This window comes from Diabrotica undecimpunctata, chromosome 1, assembly GCF_040954645.1.
Source record: "Diabrotica undecimpunctata isolate CICGRU chromosome 1, icDiaUnde3, whole genome shotgun sequence".
Lineage (NCBI taxonomy): Eukaryota > Metazoa > Arthropoda > Insecta > Coleoptera > Chrysomelidae > Diabrotica > Diabrotica undecimpunctata.
Window position 1 is genome coordinate 128228346 of NC_092803.1, and position 23894 is coordinate 128252239.

At 32.7% G+C, this 23894-nt stretch overlaps 1 protein-coding gene across 1 annotated transcript in view; it reads right to left on the reverse strand.

Annotated features, from left to right (window-relative positions):
* Nucleotides 1-23894, reverse strand: part of LOC140431658 (putative helicase mov-10-B.1) — a 98737-nt gene that overhangs the window by 53592 nt on the left and 21251 nt on the right. The window contains exons 2-6 of the mRNA XM_072519546.1: nucleotides 22068-22289; nucleotides 11833-11989; nucleotides 8326-8677; nucleotides 3881-4011; nucleotides 1451-1751 (exon numbers count right to left, since the gene is read on the reverse strand). Of these exons, the coding sequence (XP_072375647.1) occupies nucleotides 1451-1751; nucleotides 3881-4011; nucleotides 8326-8677; nucleotides 11833-11989; nucleotides 22068-22289 (1163 nt within the window). The remainder of the gene's footprint in view (nucleotides 1-1450; nucleotides 1752-3880; nucleotides 4012-8325; nucleotides 8678-11832; nucleotides 11990-22067; nucleotides 22290-23894) is intronic.

Sequence of the window (23894 nt, forward strand, 5' to 3'; positions counted from 1 at the left end):
CTTATACAATGCCTACTTATATATGGAGGCAAGGACACTGACGGAACAGGGTTATATAACGAAGAAAAGAAAATGAATAAACCAACTAAATCTGTTCTTCGGCTTGCGAAACCTATTTATGGAACCAACCGTAATATTACAGCCAATAATTGGTTTAGTTCTATAGAATTAGTACAGCAGTTAGAAGTAAAGAAGTTAACCTATGTGAGAACCCTTAAGAAAAATAAACGGAAAATGCCTCCAGAATTCCAGCCACAACGATGCAGGGAAGTAAATTCGACTTTTTACGGATTTACGAAAAGTTTAACCCTAATTTCCCATGTGCCAAAAAAATCGAAGGCTGTTTTACTTATTTCTTTGATCCACTATTCAATAAGCACGGATCAGATTACTGGAAAACCAGAGACTATAGCTCATTCTAATCTTACGAAAGGAGGTGTCGACACTTTAGATGCCAAATGTGTCAAATATGCTGCTAAACGTCGTTCTCGCCGATGCGATGGCCACTTACTGTTTTTTACTGCATCATTGTTATAGCTGCTCTTAATTCGCATGTTGTGTAGTAATAAATACAGGAAAAAAATACGGAGAAGTTAAACTACACAAAGGAGTTGGCGAAGAAATTAGTTTTACCACATCTTCAGAGAAGACTCGAAAATCGCAGAATATCGAAAGAATTGATATGTTGTATTAAACGAATACTAGGACAAAAACGCCAAAAAGAAACAGATTTTGAAGAAATCTTGAGAAAAAGAAGACGTATTACTTAGTTCCCAGTGCATTAAAGCGAAAAACCTTTTATGTGTGCTTTTCTTGTGAAAAACCAGTGTGCTTACAGTGTACAAAGAAAATTTGCGGACCTTGCGCTCAAAATGTATTTTATTGTAATTTTTAGTTATTGTCAGTATTTTGTATTTTATTTTTTGTTTATTTATATTATTAGTCTGTGCCTTTCAATATACTATTACTATTTTTTAGTTACCAATAGCTATTCAATTTTTTTTGTAATTAAATTTATAAAGGATTTTGTAATTACGTCCACCATTTTTTTTAATATTATTCTTGCGTTCATAATTTTCTTGAAAAAATAAAGTTTATTTTATTTGGAGCAGTATTTTATTCTACAGGAGTGTAAAGAATCATTCCGTAGTTGGTGTAAAAAACAAATTAAGGGTTAACATAATTTAGTAGGGTGTACAGTACCTACCTACATTTCCTGCCAACTATAACAAGGATATGACATATAGTTTTAAAATACTGGGTACAAATAGTTTTTAAATTTTCAAATTAAACACCCTGTAACTCAGTAAGGAGCCACATTTTATTTAGGTGATTTGGGTTAAACCTCAATATTTTCAGCCCCGGAATCTACCGTTTATATATATTTCCAATTATTACTGGAACACCCTGTATAAACAACTGTTGAAATTTCAAGCCACAGAAAACTTACCTCTAGTTCATACAAGGATTTTCCTTTAACAACCTTCAAAGTGGACAAGGTGTCATAATTTCTGATGTCTATTCTTAACTGATTTTCTTCTATGTGTAACAGTTTTTCTAGCTTGGTAAAATAGTTATCTTGGTCAATGCCTGGCGTAATCGCCAATATGTTACTGAATGTTTTGTAGCGTATAGGTACTCTCAATCCAAATTCAGGATATTTAGTTAGTACGTCTTGGAATGTGCTTTCTAGTTCACGTGGTATTTTAAATTGATTCAATGGTAACTGTTCTTTGTAGTACGATGTAAACCTATAATGACATAATTAGTTTTTTAACATGTAAACTATGAACAAATGTATTTTTTATATCAATATCGGCAATGTCATCGATATAAAATCTTATATTTTTAATAACACATTAGGCAACTTTAACTGCAAAAAAATTAATGATTTAAAAACTTAATAGATAAATTTCTTTTTTATTTTATTTGATAGTTTGGATTATACAGTCATATAGTCATAAGGCGAGGTACATAGGATATCTGGTTATAAAAGGTTAATTTGTGCTTTGTGTTAAGAAAATGCCTTTTTGCTAAGTAAAGAGGATTTCATTGTCTTGGCAATAAATATATGCTTTAAAATAATCAAAAACAAAATACCATACTTAAATGTTAGCTATGTTAGCAATGTTAAATAGACTTTATTGTTAACTTTAAAATAGTTTTGAGCCGACATTAACGACCGATACAATAAATAAAGAAAAATTTGACCATTAATTTATTAGATTGGATTAAAAATACATAAATTAAGTCGAGTACCCGAAAAGAGGTACAATTTTTATTAAGGGAACATTTTGTATCTTGCATAAAAGTTAAATTTGCGATATTAAAGATGAAAATTTTCGAAACATTCGGGGTGTAGATGCACTCTAAACCTTTTACTAAAGTACTAGTAGTACTCTAAACTCTAAAGTATTACTACATAGTAATAAACGTAAAAGTAAATAGTATTAGTTTTGCACATCCGACATTTTTTTCTTGCACTAGTATCATCTCTTTTTATAATGTGGCCAATATTGTCGAATCTAGTTTCACCTGGTAAAGCAAATTTAGATTGACGTCCATGTACTAAGTTTGACACTGATGTAACGGCTTCTTCACTATTCTCTTCTTTTCATGTTTGATTGAACGAAATCTATGTCGGCACCTGTTTTCTCTTTCAGTGTGCACTTCTTTATTCTCATCCTTCGACCAATACTTTTCAACTTGAAGCAGAGTGTGATAACCAGATAATATACATATGCCAATTAATGTTTTTAAATGTTTTTAAATATAGTCATTCAAAAAACTTCTAATAGGTGACTTGCCTCCATGGTCGGCTTTTATATTGTCTAAATATCAATCAGATTGATGTTGAATAACTGCTGTGTATCAAGGAGTCTGTTTTTACCAAACTTGGGACAAATTTGGATTTACTATTTTTGCCTGGTTTTTTCTTTGGACGTTTTGATCTGTTGATCAGAGAAATATCATAATCAGAATCGTTAGAATTTTCATTCACTTGTATTTCATATGTAATTGCAATATCTGATTTTATCCCTTCTTCACAAATAATAATATCATCAATGTCTTTTACATCGGAAACTTCATCACTTCATCTGATTCCGGCAGCACATAAACCACATCAAGTGAGTCAGCATTTTCACAATCTGAGTCTTCTTCTTACAAAGCCATTAACTCTTATTTCACATTTAGAGAATTTACTAAAATAAACAAAAAAATCACGCATTCACATGATAACAGTTTAGCTTACCTCATTTTAATTTATATGGTATATAAAACAAATAAACACAAGGAAACTTTCAAATTAAAAAAAACAAATATAACGTTTACAGCACACAGCAACTCTATAAATAGAGAATAAAGTGTAATGACGAGATCGTATGTTAAAATTTTAGATTGTTTTGTCTAACGAAAAAATAAGTATTTTGCATAAGTATAAGTTTTCTGTTTTTAAAGTAGGTACTGTATTAGGTACTCTATAATAACAATAAAATTTTACTTTATTTTGTTAGACAACTATAAGATACCTGTCAAAACACACATGATAAGTTAATAATTATATCGATCTTAGATTGAATTTTTCCGTAATTACTTATGTCTTTAAATAGATAATTAAAATATTATTTTGGTAAACCTTTGCAAAGTTGATAAGTGGAATATGGTTTCGTCGCTTTAAGTGCGATGTTGTCAATTAATCACCTTTATTTAAAAATTGTTTTAGTACAAAAAGAACAGCAAAATTTCCTAGGAAACGGATTTTAGACCATGATGTTAATTCAGAATAGAAAAATCGATTGCTTTCCTTAAAAACTCCAGCTCCAGCTTAGTTTTTTTTTAATAAAAAATAGGTAGTGTACAAGCAATAAAATATACTTACTCTTCTGGTCTCTGTCCTGGTACAACAATATCGCCCTGAGCGGAGAAAATCGTAAAAGCATCTGGTACTTTATTAACAAATGTTTCTGAATTTGGCTTTAAGAAAGAAAATTCGGACAATGACTCAATTTCCTAGAAAAAAACAATATTAAAAAAGCTCTATAAACGCGTAAAAAACAGCAAACTTAATAACTAAATAAAAGAATACTTTTAGTGTCAGAACCAGAGGTCCGATTATATACTTTTTGTATATTTTGGAGTAGGTACTTTATTAACATATTTCAATATTTTACATATTTGGATTAAAGCGTCATTTAAAAATATTATTTTGTTTTTATCTATATATTTTGTTATATGTTTAGTAGCAATTTTTCAATAATAAATTTTTATGCCACTGGATTTAGAGTGGCTTGAAATAGATACGGCAAAAATTTCAGTAAATTATACTCATTTTGTAAGACATAAAATTTTCAAATTCACTAAGCTATGGGTCATCCTGTATCAACAGATATCCATGAAAATTATTACTTTTTGAATAATATTTGAATAATGTTTAAAATTTCATAAAACGAAAGTAACGCACTTATATTATTAACCTTACGTGCTATAAAACCTAATATTTCCAACTTATGTCTTAGTTATCAAGAAAATGATATTGCTCTTTGACATTTATGACCAATTTACGTGCAACTGTAAATTTATGCATAATATCTTTCACAATATTCACTTCCAATTCTTATCACAATATTTTGTGTTATGGCTGCAGATTAGGTTTGAGAAAAAAAAAATAAAATTTTACTTCTTTGTATAAGTTTGTACAATATTATTAACCCATTTAGGCCCACTTGTAGAAAACATAATAAAACCAATGATTTTTCATTAAATATATATTTAACTAAACACAAATAAAGATCATTTAACAACTACATAAAGAAAAAAATATTATGGGCGACTTCAATGTAAAAATAGGGCAAGGTCGATGAGTTCAGACTGTAGGTACTTATGATCTAGGACAACCTAACGATCGAGGACAGAGATTGTATGAATTTTGTAAAGAAAACGATATGATCATTGCAAACACCTGGTATAAACTACCCAAGTGACGACTATACACTTGGAAAGCCCCATTTGATGATGGCAAGTCCTCAAGAAATCAAACGGACTATATACTTGTAAATGAGCGTTTCCGAAATGCCGTCAAAATAGTCACTACATTTCCTGGGGCAGATATTGGATATGATCATCAACCACTTGTAGCAGATATTTAACTAAGGTTAAAACGAATTCAGGGACAAAAACCAACGTACTTAACTTTGACGATATAAACATAAAACATAACATTAAAAAAGAATTTAACAATAGAATAACAAAACATTGGAGAACAACTAGATGATCCAGATGAACTATGGAGTGAATTTAAAAACCAAGTTAATGAAATCTCTACAAACAATGATTATATAAAAAACTTAATCAAGAAAAATAAATGGATGACAGACGACATCTTGAAATTAATGAAACAACGTCGACTGATAAAATCTAATGAAACAGAATATAGACACCTGCAGAGAAGAATGAAAAAGAAGATCAACTTAGCCAAAGAAAAATTGATGAGAGAAAGGGGCGACGAAATGGAGGATGTAATATCCAAACACGACTTATTTAATATGCACAAGAAACTAAAAGAAATGAGTAACATATTTAAAAAACGAGTTCCCTCTGTACTCGTTGGCAATAATAACAAAATTATTGTAAATGAGCACGAAATAAGAAAAGAATGGCAGCTGTATATATCAGAGTTGTTTGAAGATGACAGGACTAATATTGTCGAATTTTACCAAAACTGTACTGACGGCCCAGAAACTATGAAATGCGAGGTAGAACACGCTATAAATAATGCTAAAATTAGAAAAGCTTGTGGTCCAGATGATACACAAACTGAGTTGCTGAAATTTAATATTTAACACCGGAGTGATTCCCACAGATTGGCTCAAATCCATCTTGGTCGCAATGCCTAAAAAACACAATGCGAGAAAATGCTCAGAATATCGATTAATTTTTCTTATCACTCTTAAAATTTTCCTAAGAATACTTCACAACAGAATTAGACGCAAATGCGAAGAAGATCTCCAGGATACCCAATTTGGTTTTAGAAATGCTATGGGAACCTGGGAGGCACTTTTTGCGCTTAACATCCTATTATAAAAATGCCGTGACCAAAAAAAAAGATGTATTTGCATGTTTCGTGGACGTCGAAAAGGCATTCGTTAAAGTACAGCATGTAAAATTAATGCAAATACTGAAAAATATCGGAATAGATGACAAGGATATTCGTGTCATTAAAAATTTGTACTGGAATCAAACAGATATCAAATAAACAGAGTCCAAGTTGAGAAAGTTCACAAAATGATATATTTAGGAACTGTTATAACGGACCAACTAGATCCAGACATAGAAATAAAACGTAGAATAGCAATGACTAAAACTACTTTTATGAAAATTAAGTCATTTCTTTGCAATAATCATCTCAGTTTAGAACTAATACAAAAAATGCTTAAGTGCTATGTTTGGTCCGTACTTTTGTATAGTGCAGAAGTGTGGACGCTAAAAGTATCGATCATGAACAAAATTGAAGCATTGGAAATGGGGGTTCATAGACGAATGCTACAGATACCTTGGACAGCAAGGAAAACTAATGAAGAAGTACTAAGGAGCGTCAACAAAGATAGAGAACTGCCAAAGACTGTTAAACATCGAAAAATGTCTTATCTGGGACATATAGTAAGGTGAAGTCGATATAAAATATTACAACTGATCCTTAAAGGCAAAATAGAGGACCGTAGAGTTGTAGGAAGAAAACAAGTTTCTTGGTTAAAAAACATTCGTGAATGGACACAGATATCAAATACAGGATAATTATTCCATATTGCAGAAGATCGAGAAGCCTTCGCAAAGGTGATCGCCAACGTCGAATAATTCTGATATGGCACGCGAAGAAGAATGAAGAAAAAAAATCTACACGTCCCTTTTTTTAACGTTGCATTAACGCAACATTGGGACTATACGTATAACATAAAAATACTTTTATTTTCACTTGTGGTGGTCTTTGAAACAATGTGGATGGAATGGTAAATTACATTTTTTACACATAAAAACAGTTGTACTTTTACATAGCCTACAATGCTTTCTCCAGTTTTCATTATTGTGTTCAATCATGTGACCAACATTATCCAAACGCGAGGTAGATAGTAAGGATGAACTAGAGCCACGACCTCTAACAGATTTTGTGCTACTTTTGTTAACACTAACAAGGCTTCGCACAAGTTCTCACCTAAAATCTAACTGCGAAATTGGATTTTAATCATGTACAATTCTGAACAGTTTCCAGGCATTAACGACAGCAGAGTCTAACATGTTTATAAATAATGGCCATCACCATTTTTTCCCACGGATATTAATTCTATAATTAGCCTCTCAGATACATAATTAATATCATTTTACGGGAAGAACAGGCTCTACTGGATCATAATTGATTGCCACCATCACCACAGAATTATTGTTCCAACGCACACTTTTTTTTATTAGTTTGATCGTAGCGACAATCCACAGTGCCGCGATCTAACAGCTTTAATTTGTGTAGAGGTATTTCCAATTTAAATGGATCACACCAATATATATATATATATATATATATATATATATATATATATATATATATATATATATATATATAATATAAATTTAGTATTTCTTGGGTTTAGGTTCAATAAAATATATATTAATAAATATTTCACAAAACTAAAAACACAAACTCACATGTTGTTTACGAGATACCATGTATTAACTGTGAAGGTGTCTATATCGGTCAAACTAGTCAACTGCTTCAATCCAGAATTCGCTCTCACAAATATGACAAGAACAACGCCACATTAAAAGCTCTTAAAGTCATAACATATCTCCATTTTACCTTTTTCGAAAACATCAATGATACGCTCATATAAAAATAATTATATACTAATGACAGTAAACCATGAGATATCAGACTTTTATTTGTCAGTTCATTAATGTCTGTGTCCCGTTTTACGTTTTGGTAAGTCATATATATATATATATATATATATATATATATATATATATATATATATATATATACATATTTTACAATAACTGTTTGTCTTATACATGTACATTTTAGAATCTTGACAAATGCAAGGGTTTCCTACCGAAACGTTGATTGCAATGGAAATTAAAATCTAGTTCCACATGTAATATATATTTTATTGAACATAAACCCAAGAAATACTAAACTTATATTAAATATAGTACGGTTCAAGAAACTCAAAACTAATATATATATATATATATATATATATATATATATATATATATATATATATACGCTTTAGGTACTATATTTTAATTTAAAAAATATTTGTGAACAGTACTTACAAACATAACTAAATGGAAACTTTGCTGCAATGACTTATTTTCTTCAGTAACTAGTACAATGGGATATACAACAGATACACTATGTTCGAAATAAGCCCTTATAGTAATATCAACAAAAGCGGAGGGCTTCAAAAGAACCCCACTCTCAAATTCTTCTTGAATGCTTATATCCCGGAACAAAGTATTAATCTTAATGATATCCATAACGTTAATTGTTTTTGTCGAGATATTTTGGATACGTAAAGTTGCTTGCATATCTGTTTTCACTTGTACTTGTAGTTTTTTTTCCGCATGTTTTTTTCCATTAAATATCAAATTTATTTTTAATTCTTTATTATTTTTCAAACTTGACCTGAAATAATAAATATTATTTTACAATTACATACAAAACTATTAAGTCACTAAAAAAAATAAGCCTTCCTTCGGTATGAAGGTGAGTCACTCCCACAAAAGAATTCAAAAGAGCAAATATATCATAACCTAACTTGTATTCAATTTTCTGCTTTCATTACAACACGAGTCTAAATAAAATAAGATAATATAAAATATCAAATAATTTTTTAACGGTAGGGTAAGTCGGGGATAAATGGACCATCGGTAGGTATAGACGGACTGGTCGAATATTTCGTTGGTCTGCCACAGTAGCGCTGAAGTCGGTGTCCTAACGCTGCTTAGTCTTTTCATAATTTTCATGTGTATTTTAGAAAAAAAAATATTTGTTTCTTTTGGTGAGTCGAAAAATTTGGTGAGTCTGAAGGCAGTATGAAAAATACAGTCAAAGCTTTTGATAATAAGGAAATGGAAGTTAATGCTACAGCAAAGGCGTTTATCATACCAAAAACCACTATAAAAAGGCGTCTCAAGTTACACAGTTTTATTAAAGGTCCAATGGGAAAAACTCATTATTAAGAGTTAAAAACGAAAAAAAAAAATGTTTGAGCATATTAAAAACCTAAAATCGACGGTTACTCCAACTAGAGATTCAGTACGCTCCATGGCTTATTATTTAGCAAAAAAAATGTTAATAAAATATAATTTTAACCATGAAACCAAACAAAATGGTTATGACTGGCTTTCTTCTTTTCTTGGGCGTAATCCTGAACTTTTCATCCGGCAATTTGAAGGTGCATCTATTACAAGAGTGAAGGGCTTAAATAAATTAACTATCAAAGGGTACTTTGACCTCTTAAAAATGTTTTGGAAGAAAACGGTCTCATAGAAAACCTGGAAATATTTTCAACATGAATGAAACAGGTTTACAATTGAACAACAAAACTAGCAGGAAAAGTGCTCCTTTTTCTAGATGGACACATATCGCATACTAGTTGCATTAAAACGCTGGATTTGGTAGAAAATATTGAAATAGTGAATTACTATTCTCCTTGCTCCAACTATATTGCCAATCACCCAAGGAAGATCACCTGGCTGCAGTTTGGTACGCTCCTTAACTTACCTTGGGGAAAAACAGCAAATACAGAAAATGGAATTATTGGTTTCAGAACCTGTGGAAGCATTCCTTTTGAACCTGAAGCAATACTAGAATCCACAGATTCCAGGCCTCAAGACACATCTCAAAAAATAATTTGACTGGTATCGCTGTGGTTGGTCCTAGTAGCTCAATAAACGATATCAATTCTGGCAACTCAAGAAGCTATGAAAATATTTCTGTGCCTGGATCGTCCAAACAATATGATAATGGGCCGATAGGACTATCTGAAAATGTAACCCCTCTAAGTAATTGGACAAAATACATCCAGTGCCTTGTGTCAATAAAATTCAGACTTTGAAAAGAAAATCTCAAACTATACCAACAGTTTTAAACTCTCCAGAAAAAAATGCTCTTAAAAAAAAGGTAAAAAAGAGTCAAGCATTAAGATAAAACAAGAAAAGAGAAGAAAAGACGAAAAACATAGAAGACAAGAAAAGCGAAGAAAAGAAGGAAAACAGAAGACAAGAAAAATCCATTTTGTGAGGACAGTGATGATGAAAAGATGATTTACTTCGTTTAAATGAAAACGAATGTGTAGGTTTTTATGAATATTACGACTAAACCACTAAAATAGAAAATTGGACTCAAATGTATCAAATGCATGAAAACTGTACTAAATTTGACGAAATATGCGATGCTTGTGGTAAAAGGGAATTAAAGGATAAAAAACTGCTGAAAATCAATATGGAGAAAGCTAAAAACTAAAATATAAAACTTGATTTTGTATCATATTCTAAGAAAAAGGCTTAGGTATATAATTTCAATTGTTTTATTAAAAAATATTTGTGTTGACTTGACTCACAATATATTGTTTAAAAATAAAAATAAATACAAAAATGTTTCCAAGTCGTTGTCTATAAACAATGATAGATATTATGGTATTCAATATTGACTTTAATTATTGTTGCCCAAATGCAAGAACAAGACGGCACTTAGACAATATTGGTTTTGCGTCAATACACTTGGTGTTAGACCATTAGAAAGGGACCGAAGTCACAGTCACAGTATATATTTTTGTTGTTATTCACAGACCGTGATTGTTATTTTCTAATCACAGATGTTAAATCACAGGGTAGTGATATTTAGCCCACCTCTAACTTCGTTACTTTAAATATTTCGGTATTTTGTTTACACGATGGCCGATATTATCTGTTATTAATTTGTCTCGTTACTTTTTAATATTAGCCGCACTATTTCAGCAAATTTTGTTTAACCGAATGATCTCATCGCACACTCAGCAGAAACGATGTTTATTCTTAGGCCCATAAGATTTGTGGTATTTAGATTCCTCGTAACTGTAAATTATAATAAGGAAAGGAAAGAAATTAAATTATTAAGTGGGTGTCCTTACACAGTTGGTATGCTAACCTTATTATATTTTTTATTAGCTAACGTGACATATTTTTAAAAGTTTCGATACGATATTACTCTCGGCATCGCAACGCAAAAAGATTATTTATTTATGATTAGAGGGCGGCTATTCTCAAAATCTGGACAATTAATTTCAGAGCGAAAAAGTCGTCTGCTGGGAAAGAATGTACAAAATATTTTATTTTTACATTGTAATTATGAACTTATAGAGTACCTATATAAAGTTAATGTGTCAAGTGTTCTTTTAATGAATATTTTGATTAGCTATGTATGTTTATGGTATTGTTCGTAATTCGCATAAGTAAAATTTTTAAAAATTTTCATTACATATTCTTTGCGCCTCATAGTCTTTAAGCATATACCCGAACTAGTATACTCTCTAAAACGACACTCAGTCCCAACTGCAACACGCAAGAGTCTCGCCGGCTTAGTCTTGTTCTTGCTCAAATCTTGCACGGTCAGTCTTGGTCTTGCTAAAATTAGGCGGTCTTTGATCTTGGTCTTATAAAAACGCAAGAACAAGACCACCAAGACAGCAAGACCAAGGCCGATTTTGGGCAACACTAACTTTAATGCATATGTTTTTGGCCCTTGTTCATTTCCAACGACTACTAACACCGTAAATACGAGTATGTTCTACAACTTACTTGTTTTTAGCGTAACTCAAACGAACTTGATGACTTAATTTGTCTAAATGTCTTACATAATTATCCTGATTGTGAAAAGTAACATTACACAACAGACACTTCTTTTCATTAATATAGACTTGTTCGTTAAATGGTTCCTTATTCACAGAGCTTCCTCCTAAAAAATATGTATTACAATATTAAATTGTACAAACTGTTTCAGTAAAACGAAAATATAATACTGCCAATTATTAAATACATGAGCATAAAACTATCCAATGATATTTGACTTTTTATATTTACAATGTTTTGTTTTAAATATTATCAATGTTGTTACTAAATAAATACTAGGCAGTATCTCAGTCTTGGGTCTAAAAACATTTAGAGGAGTAAGAGGGTAAGAATATCAGGATCAATAGCGCTTTCTTTTATAATTAGCTGCGGTAAAGGAGAACGTTTCTTAAGAAGAAATAAAACGGGACTGTGTCCTGTATCCTACCCTATTCAATAATCACTCAGAGAAAATAATCTACGAAGCACTAGAAGAACTAACTACGGGAATAAAAGAAAATGATAGACCAATCAATAAAAAGCGGTTCGCAGATGACATTATTCTAATAGCGGAACGTCTTGAAAATTTATAAGAAATGGTTGATAGGGTAGTAGCAGTCAGTAAAGAAAATAAATTGTGCCCCAAACACAAAAAAGAACCGAAAAACATCAAGAACCGAAGAAATCATCAGAACGTAAGATTAAAGGCAGAAGTAAGGCGTAAGATAAAAACTACTACAAGCACTTAGCAACAAAACATAGACGGCCCAAGCATCAACTCATAGAATACTAAGCTGCAAAATAAAGAACAACATAAGACAGCCACAAAGTAGGAAAGAAGTTCCTAATAAGACTGGAACGGATCTGGTAAATGAATACAGATCACAAAGATTGCAAACAGAACAAAAAAATCAAAAAAACCAAAAGAATATACACGACGTATGTGGGACTCGTACACATTCGAATGCTTGACTTACCCCATTATTTAAATACTGCATCCTTTACTAACATACTAAGTTACTTTTACTAAATATAACTAACCGTTATCATACTAACATGAATATGTCAAAAACAGAGTATCTTAAAATAGGAGATGATGAAGAAGATCCAGAGTTAGAAATCAGAAACACAAAAACATGTAATGAATATAAATATCTCGGATCTATAATATCTAAAGAAGGTAAAAAAAAATACACCGAGACATCGAAAACAGAACGCAGCAGGGAAAAAAAGCGGTACACATTCTAAACTCTCTACTACGGTCTAAAAATATTAGATTATAAACGAAATTGACAATCAATCGAACCTTGGTAAAGCCTATTATGACTTATGGAGCAGAAGTTTGGCAGATCACAAAAAAGATAGAAAAATAATAGAAGTAGTAGAAATGGATTTTCTAAGGAGAGCGTGTGGTGTATCCAAAAAAGATCACATCAGGAATGAAGATATTAGAAAGAGGACAAGTACTGTATATCCCAGTACAGATAAAATTGAAATGAGACAACTAGTGTGGTATGGTCACGTGAAGCGAATGAATGAAGATAGATGGCCAAAGAAAGCTTTAAAATACATACCACAACAAAGAAGGCTGTAGGAACCTCGCTTATATATATTAAGTTACTTTTACAGATAGTTTCTATACTCGTACTACAGAGAATTGCGAATTCCGAGCCTCGAGGTCGCGTTGTTATAGAAGCGGGCTCGGTGGCCAAATCCACCGGCCGAAGAAATCAAAATTTATTTTGCCAAAAAGGCAGCTGACAACCGGCATACAACCCTGGATAGAGGGCCAACGATCAAGGTGTGTTCTGTGTGTATACATGTTTGAAATCTTAAAGATTATGGAAATCAATTTATTAGGAATACCCTGTAACGTAGGGGAGACTAGGGAGGCTTAAGACAAGGGAGAAATAACACTGTAGGTAATGGATTTTGACAAGAGCTATGACCTTGTAAATAACAGGTAAACTTGTGTACTATATCGGCATGACTCATAGCTCTTGTCAAATCAATTACCTTTACATTTATTTTCTAAAATCGGATAAACAGAGCCATCTGTTGGTTACTGGTTCATAGCTTGAGTCAAGTTTGTCACTGCTTTGCCAGCGAACCGGCGACGACGACAATGTTTAGCAGAACGTCGATGTTAGTGCACGTGCAGAATTTCCACCGATAGTAAATTTTAATAATATGTGATATCGTTGTAGTTTGAAGCATGGTTAAGTGAGAGTTCGAGTTGATTCTTTAGGTGTTTTAAATTATTTGGTTAAAATTAGAAGTTCAACAAGAATTATTTGATGAAATTCTATATAGAGAGACATGAGACAGTTGCTTTGGGGAGACATGAGACGTCTTATGTCTCCCTATATAGCGTTTTATAGAATAATATGATAAAATTCTGGTTAAACACCTGATTCACTGAGTTACTAGTATTTTTAAATGATTAATGCCCATTTGCATCAGTTTCCGTTAAAATTTAACGACCACTTTAACTGTAAGTTTTAGATGTCATTTGATGATTAAAGTGTTTGTTAAGTAGTCGTTAAGTTTAAACAAAAATTGGTGCAAATGGACATAAAACTGCTAAACTGATTAAAAATAATCTAATGATAATATTGTCTCAGATATAATACGCCTCGTTTCTGGATTAAACAGACAAAACGAGTAGTTCCTCCATCTGACTTTATGAAAACCGCTGTGGAAGAAGTTCTTGGGGGAGCAAAATTACGCGCAATTGAAAGAAAATAGAATATTGACAAGCAAACGCTTAACAGGTATGTGCAAAAAGGAAGTTACATGCCCCTAATGACAATATTATCTAACCAATAAAGAAAAGGCTCTTTTATCTGATTATCTGGTCCGTGATTCGCGAATGCACCATGGTTTAACAGTCCCATATACACTTCAACTAGCATTTCAATTTGCGAAAGCCAACCATAAAAATATCTTAAAAGATAGGATATTAAATGCATTGCTTACTATGATTGGTATCACGGTTTTAGTCATCGCCACAGTTATCATCAAGTACATCGAGTTATCAGAATAACTGATAATTCAGAATCGGTACTAAACAGCGAAAAGTTTAAACCTCATCAGGTCTGGAACATTAATGAGACAGGGCTTACAACGGTACATAAACAACCCAAAGTTCGGGCAGCGTGAGGTATTAAACAAGTTGGAAAGATCACGTCTGCTAAACGAGGCACATTGGTAACTGCCTGTTGTGGTATTAGTGCTGTAGGGAGATTCATTCCTCCATTTTTTATCTTTCCAAGTGTAAATTTTAAAGAGTATATATTTAAGGAGTAAGAGTTCCCAATGAATTAATAAACACGGAGGCTGGTACAAAAAGAAAAAGAGGCCGCCCCCGAAGAAAATGGCTGGAGTCGGCAAAAGAAGATCTGAAGTCGCTGCGGGTACAATATTGGAAAAACTTAGCACAAGATAGAAAGAAATGGAAGAAAACCATTGAAGCCTTGGGCCTTTGAGGCCTGTTGAGCTGAACTATATATATATATATATATATATATATATATATATATATATATATATATATATATATATATATATATATATATATATATATATTAAGGAGTATTAGTGGTGGTTTTCCATAAAGTTGTTTTCCTGTACCACTTCATAAAACATACTGATTGTTTAATGGAAAACAAAGTATTGCTACTAATAGATAACCACTAGAGCTATATTTCTGCTGATTCCCTAAGGAAAGCAAAAGAAAATGGGATTGTGATGCTTACGTTTTCACCGCACTGCAGTCATAAAATGCAGTACTGGGACGTATCCATTTACTCCCCCTTTAAAAACTATTATAATTCGCAGTTTGCATCATGGATGGTTTTAAATCCAGGTCAAACCTTGTCCATTTACAAAATTGCTGCTCTTTAGCTAGTCAAGCGTTTGAATTAGCTTTTACACACAAGAATATTGTATTCAGTTTTTTAGCGACCGTGAAGCATGTTTAAAATTTCCTTAAATTATTCCCCTTGGAAAATTACTTTCACGCCACCTATGGTATATCCTTCGCTAGAAGCCTTAAAAATACCCCATAAGCAGCGAGCGATTTGTCATGCCTTTTTTCAAACAACGAAATAGCTCGCCATATGTTCCCTGCTTTTATTATCTTTTATTTGTTAATTAGAAACCCTTCCTCTTAACAAAGAAGTTAGTTTCTATTGTCGAGCCACCCAGCCTACTTTCTAAGTAAAGCGGAGATGTTAGTTTTCTATGAAATAATCTTTCCTGTCGAGAGAAAGTATTAAGGATAGAAATAAGACCACACCAGACTTGTCAGTTTAGTATCATTTTCGCGTGGCACTCTTCAGCCAATAGTCCCACTCTTTTTTTATCCCTAGCTTGTCTAAGTATCAGAAATCGAGTTCATTTCCATCGTGGTTCCTGTGGCATGCGGTTGTCTTCATCAAACGGCGGTAAGTGTATTTTCAATTCACCATTATCCATCTATCTTCAAACAGTGCTTCCTACATTAACTATTTTCTCTTTTGTCATACAGACGTCTTCCAATTCGAGGACACTAAGTCAATTCTGTTTGCCGTCTTTTCTTTCTTCCTGTATCCATTCAGTTCGGTCTAGTCTAGTGTGAGAATTGACTGATGTGTTACCTGTGCCTACATTAATTTGAGATTGACTGCTGATTGAAGCCACCGTAATTCGTTACCTTACCTAAATCATCGACGCCGCTTAAGAAGTCCCAATATACCTGTGGCGAGTGCAACGTGTCAAGTGCCTTTATCGAGACGTCATTACCTGTGCCTGCCTGCAGCCGACCAAGTACAATACCGATAATTCAATTGTGAGTACCGATATTTTTACCTAAATCGTTAGGAATTGGTTTATGACTCCAGTTCAGTGCCTTTACCTTATTTATGGTTTGTTTATTTTGAATCCAACCAGACGAACTATTAATAGTATATATCTACGGTATATTATATACATTCGAATTATGAACAAATTAATTTTTCTGTCTTACTGTATGGCTGTGAAAGTTGGACAATGGACTCTGAAATAGAAAAAAGAATAGATGCCTTTGAGATGTACATATACAGAAAGAATGTACAGAACAAAAAGAATTACTAAGAGAGGAAACTGCAATACTTGGGTCATGTGTTGAGAGGCGAAAGATACAAATTACTTCAAGTTATACTGGAAGAAACAGTACAGGGCAAAAGATCAGTAGGAAGACGCCAGAACTCGTGGCTGAAAGATCTGAGGGTTCCACCGCTCATCCGCAGAAATCTTTCTCGCAGCAGTTTCCAAAACTATAATTGCCATTTGGATCGGTAACCTTCGAAAGGAGATGGCGCCATGAGAAGAAGAAGATATTTATGATAGATTTTATACACATATTTGAGGTGATCACAATCAAACATTTTAGTAACTTTATGTTTACGTATTCTCAAGGCGTAAAAATCACTTATTTGTTTTATTTCAAGTTATCACATATTGACGTAGATACAACTATATTAATCCTTGCTTTTTTTATTCTTGAGGATACTAAATTATTCATAATTATTTTTCAAAAAGATATTTTTTGTTGTATTTAATAATAAATTGTGCAATAACTTACCTTGTGCCATTTAACTGTTCAGTAAAAATTGTTATAGCGCATTTACTTTAACTATACCTCAATATAACCTTGTTGATGAACTATTTGCCTTTTATTTTTTTATTTTGGATATATATATTTATTTCATGTGCATGGTGTATCTCTTTCAGACATTGTTATTGATTTATATTACTATTTGATTTATCATATAAACAGTGTATATGTGGCAAAATATTAAGTGTGTACCGTGCAATCATAATAACTTTTCTCTCACGGTTTATTTTATTATCGCGTGATTATCTTAACCGTACCTTATCTTTCTCGTTATCTTATTTTATATGTGGTAGGTTTCTCTGTTCCTCTAAAAATAGGGTGGTGCCCAATTATTTCCCTTCTCTTTATCTTCTAACTTCTCTTCTCTTTATCTTCAGTACTCCACTAATTAATTTTTTGTATTTGAGCTGTAATAAGAGCACCGACCAAGAGACCTCTACCAGACTAAAGCCCGAGCCTATTACCGTTCCCTGGGTAACCTCTACTCTGCCATTAAAGAGGGTACAACCGGCATTGATCCTTTCAATCGTTATCATCATGCAACTTCTTCTGTCCACAGGTCTCTCCCATTTTTCGCCACTCGTCACGGTTCTGTGCTTGTTGTTGCCATTTCTTGAATATTCGTCTAATGTCGTCCATCCAGCGTGTTGGTGGTCATCCTCTGCTGCGTTTGTCTTCTCGTGGGCGCCAGTCAATTAGTTTTCTGGTCCATCTTGTGTCTTTCAGTCTCGGTATGTGACCTGCAAAACTCCATTTCAGCTTGGCTATACGTTCGACGACATCACTGATACCTGTTCTTTTCCTTAAGTCTTGATTCCTTATTTTGTCTTTTTTTGTCACGCCGAGAATTGATCTTTCTATTCGCCTTTGTGCCACTCGCATTTTTAGTGCTGTTATTTTTGTGAGCGTGAGAGTTTCTGCTCCGTATGTCATAATAGGAAGAACGCATTGGTCAAATGTTTTCCATTTCATACCTATCAGGATGTTGCTCTTAAAGATGTCTCTTAGTGAACCATACGCCGCCCAAGCAAGTGTTATTCGTCGTTGAAATTCGCAGGTCTGGTTGTCATTGCCTATTCTGATTTCATGACCAAGATGTCAATCGTTATATGTCAACTGAAATTTATTTTATGTCTAGCGCAGTGACCGATCGACTACTGGAAACATCATTTACAATTCTAGAAGATACATCGGCTATATTTAAAAGCGGCGTTAAAGAGTAAATTTTGAACCCCGCGAACATTAGAGAGTGTAAACCCTTATAGTCAAAAGCCCACTTATAAGAGAACGATTTTAACACTAAACAAACTTTTTTTAGCCCAGAAATTTTGCGACCGCTTCCGAAGCCAGATCGACGAAAACAAATTACAAAGCGAAAATATGGTTCTTCTAGGATTCTTACCGACACACCAGAAAATGACGCTATAGAGGCTAAAGCAAGTGCTAGAAACATAAAAAAAATTATTCCATTGAAACATGACGGTATTTTTTCAAACATACCAAAATCGTCACAGAAACTTGCAAATCTACCACGGTCCTTTTCGAGTGATGGAAAGGAACGAAACTTGTTGGGCGAAAGCAACGAATTAATTTCAAATGATAAAAGCTACAAAAGCAAAATGTTTCAAACTAAAGCTGGATGTTAAGACATACCAAGTGGGAGATCTCGTCTTAGTTAAATTTAACACAAATATTTTTCCTTATTCTTTTTCTTTTTATGTAGACATGACTGTGTGTTTTTCAATGTGCTTCTAGTAAGTTGTGGTTCCATTGTTTTCGTGGTCTTCCTACTGATCGTCTTCCTATTGGGGAACCATCTGTTGCTGTTTTTACTACTCCATTTGTTGTCTTGATGTTCTCCAGCTTACACCTACGTCGTATATCTGTACTTTTAGCTCTGTGCCGTAGTGACAAACACTTCAATTGTGCATTATGTGGGTCTGGTACTAACAAAGGCAGATTATGAATATGAAATTAAATTTTTACGTCGTCACGAAGCCACCTGGAAATTTATTTATCCACCAATGGAAGATACTTCTTCAGTTCGAGAATAAGACATTATTTTGAAATTACCGGTTTCAAACAACGTAGGTGGAACAGAAATAGTTTAATCTAAGCTGATATTTGCCTTGGATTTTCAATATTGTCAATGTTCGTTAATTTTTGTATTTTTTTAATAATTAATATACAGTTTCCGTTGTTAATTATTAACTAACAAACGTTTTGCTTTGTAAATTGGCTTTATGTATTTATTTTTTCAATAATTAATAAACATTTTCCAAAAGCTTACAATGTCTCAGTGTTCCCTATATCCTGTCTCAACGCTCCCTTACCTAAGGGACGGTGAGACACTTTACACCAGCGGTGCTCAAAAGGTCAATCGCGATCGACCGGTCGATCGTCAAAGTTTTTGAAGTCGAAGTTCACGGAGAAAATACGGGAACTGTCCTGACTCACCACACGTGCATGATCGAAATAATTATGACGCTATGTACTTTTCTTTGCAATTTGACGAGTCAACCGATATGACTGATACCGCCCAGTTGTGTATTTTCATTCGGATGGTATTTTCTGACATGTTGGCTAAAGAAGAATTGTTAACAATGCTGCCTCTGAACGAAAAAACTCGCGGAGAAGATATATACAACGTTTTTATAAATTTTATGAAACAATACGAGCTACCGATTTACAAACTCGTGTTTATTACAACAGATGGTCCACCATCCATGACTGGCGTTAACAATGAATTTGTTGCATTATGTCGAGCTAACGATGAATTGCCATCGTTTTTTTCATTTCATTGCATCATTTACCAGCAAGTTTTTTGTTCCAAAATTTTTAATATGGACGACATCATGAAGATGACAACAAAAATTGTGAATTCAATCAGAGCGCGAAGCTTGCAACGAAGTCTTTTTAAAGCGCAATTGGAAGCTAGCAACTCTGCGGAACAAACTGATTTACTTCTGCATACAGATGTGAGGTGGTTGAGCCGTGGAAAATTTATATGTTGATAGGTTGATAGGTTCCAGAAGCTACTCCCCCAAATAATTAATTTATTTTTTAGAAGAACGAGGGGACGACACTCATCTACTCAAAACGAAAAATGGCACAGTGATCTGGCTTTCCTAACAGATTTAACAAATCATTTGAACCTCCTTAATTTTGAACTACAAGGTAAAAATAAAACAATTATCGATATGATGAGCGCAATACATTCTTTTGTCAACAAATTGAAATTATTGATTAAGCAAATTAGCAGAAAGGATTTAAACAACTTTCCATCGTTGAAAAAAGGGGTAGCCGCTCATTTGAATTATGTTTATTACGAGACGGAGCTGCAAGCACTTCATAGCGAGTTTGAAAGACGCTTCGCTGATTTTAAAAAACTGACATCTATTGTCAGATTCATGTCTAATCCATTTTCTTGTCAAGGCGTGGAAAAAATAGCCACTGAAATATCCGTTACGTTCAATATGGAGATTATTTCCGTCCAAAACGAGGTACTGAAAATAATTTCGGACCTTAAATTCAGAGCGACCGATACGAAATTTTGGTCTTTCATATCGCCTGAGAAATATCTGTCTTTGAGACAAGTAGCTCTGCAGCTCACAGCATTCTTTGGATCAAGATACTTGTGTGAGTCTGCATTTTCCCAAATGAAGATAGTGAAATCAAAATATCGTAATCGGCTAACTGACGAACATTTCTCTTCATGCTTGCGTTTGGCCCTCGGTAATTGTAATTACGTACCATCATATGAAATACGTGTGGATGATATGCAGTGCCATGCATCGACATCCAAATAAAATTAATATGAAAAACATGACTTTAATTACAACTCTCTGTAGTTACAACTTTTTATCAACTAGAAATGTGCAATAAAGTTTTTATTTTCAAAATTGTTTTTTTTTACTATGCTTTGTTTTTAAACCAGGAGGAGTAAACTAAAGAGACACACCCAAGAAAGTCACTAGAAAAGTTACCAAATACATCTTTTTTGGTTGATCATATCGGCCTTCCACGGTAATCCAAAAATATTATATTATACTAATACGTCGCTTAAGAGTTCTAAAAACAACTGTTTTTATATAAAAGCAGAAAACAGAAAAAATCGCCGATATAACTTAATTAACCTATGGAATGCCATTAGTGTCAAAATCTCATAACAGTGGAGTAAACTTGTCTGAGGTTGGACCAATTACAAACAAACATTGCGGCGCGGTAAATTTGAATTCCTCCTGGTTTAAAAACAGGGTATAGGAGTCGATCTCCGGACGCTTGCAGTTTATGTGTATGGTAAGATTGACTAAATGGCACACAATTCACTTGCACTATATATTATATTTAAATTGCAAATTGTATAATATATACGAAATAAAATTTATTTTTTGTTTTAAGTCCTCCTAGTCCCTTCTACTTAAATGAGTTAAACCTTAACTATTTTAAAACTCCACTGCCGTGGCTAATTTTCCGCACATCATTTATAGACTTACGAGATCAGTCCAATTATCGTATGTTTTGCATTTCTTATAGTAGGTACTAATATTGTTTAAAAACTACTTACCAACTTGAACAGCAAAATAATTGATCCATCGTTCATCAAATTTTATAGTGTTTTTCGTAAAGGAATTTATATACCAGTATTTCCATAGCTCCAAGTTAAAATCATGAAAACTCATCTTTCCCACATCTCTATAATTTTTGTTGTAAAATTCACGAACAGTTACTCTTTGTGCTGTATAATTCTTGATGATATTTTCTTTCAAGAGACGTTTAACGAAGTCTTCTAAAAATACAAAAAAATAGACATAATATTGCAAACTTCTAGTGTAAGAAAATCATTTACTTCTAGCCTTTCTAAAGAGATTTACTTCTACGTATCTAGCCTAGAGCTAGATAGGAAGAATAGAGCAACAATATTTCGGTACCTCAGAGGTAAACTATCGTAACTGCAAATTTCGCTGTTTTCTGATTACATTTTTAATATGTACATCGCAATGCAAATTTTCTGGGGGTAAAGTATCGTAACTGATACTTTTCATTCTGGTTTAAAACGTAATGTGAAACTATTGTAAACTACTTAAGTACTGCAGTATTAAACTATCGCGAAGGACGTTACGTTTGTTTACCATAAAAATTTGGCCGAGAAGATGGAACTGTTTAGGTGTTCAACTAACGTAATTGCACTTACGATAGCTTACCATTATTCAACTGTTTGATTAAGCAGCGTGTTGTCTAAAAAGAATTTGTGATTTCGAAAATATGAGTGACAAAAGAAGTTGAAGAATATTGAAATTAGCTTTATTGGATATGGAGGTAAGTTGTAAACGATAATTTTTTTTGTAAAACATTGTAATTTTAGAAATCTTAGAACCTAACCTTACCTAACCTCAAAAATTTACTTTAATTTAGAAGTCTATGTTTATATAATAATTTTTATTATTTAACTCAATATTTCATTCTTAATTTATAATTCATAAATAATTATTGCTAAACCCATCATATAGCGATGAGATTTATAGTTGCAACTTTATATCATTGGATAATATAGGCTGAATATCTAAATTGCAATTAATTCTTATAGTACAGTGGATTTAAGTTCTATAAATACACAATTTATTGGATATTGAATTACAACTAGTTCTAATTCTCGAGTATTAAGAAATTTACTCTTTTAAGCAAAAATATTTTACTTATGTTTGGTAATGTTTCGCAAATTGCCTGCATAAAAATATTTATATTTTGTTACAAATCATTATAAAATTTGGTTGTAAACTATTCCTTGGAGTTACCTATATGATTACAGGTCATCTCATTTGTGTGATCACTGTTTTCATAATAATCCTGGTATGAAATTATATAAAATTATTTCTAACATACATATTTATAATGTTTTTATGCACTGATGGCAAATAAAATAAAATTTGTATTTATTAAAGGAAAATACATAAATATGTTTTGTTACAGACTATTAGAGAAGACACAGCATCTAGTGAAAATGAGGACAATGTATTTAATATATTGCCAGAATTGAACAACTCTATGACTGAAGAATCGACTGATATTAGGAGCAATGATTTCATAAATTCGGATGTTAATGATTCAGACCAAGATCCCGATTATGAGATGGATAAAGAATCTGCAGATTCATCTGGTGCAGATTCTGCTTCTCAGGAGGATAACCTGACAAATAATACATCTACCGCATCAAATATACCATTAAAAAAAAGGGGGAAGGAAACGAGTGCGTAATCTTGGTAGTTGGAAGTGCAACATCAGAAAAAGAAATAAGCTAGCAGGAAAAGAATATGTTTTAAAAAAAGGGACATTAATAGCAGCAAAAGCAATAAAGCCACCGTGTCTGCCATCATGCAAAAAAAGTGTACCGAAA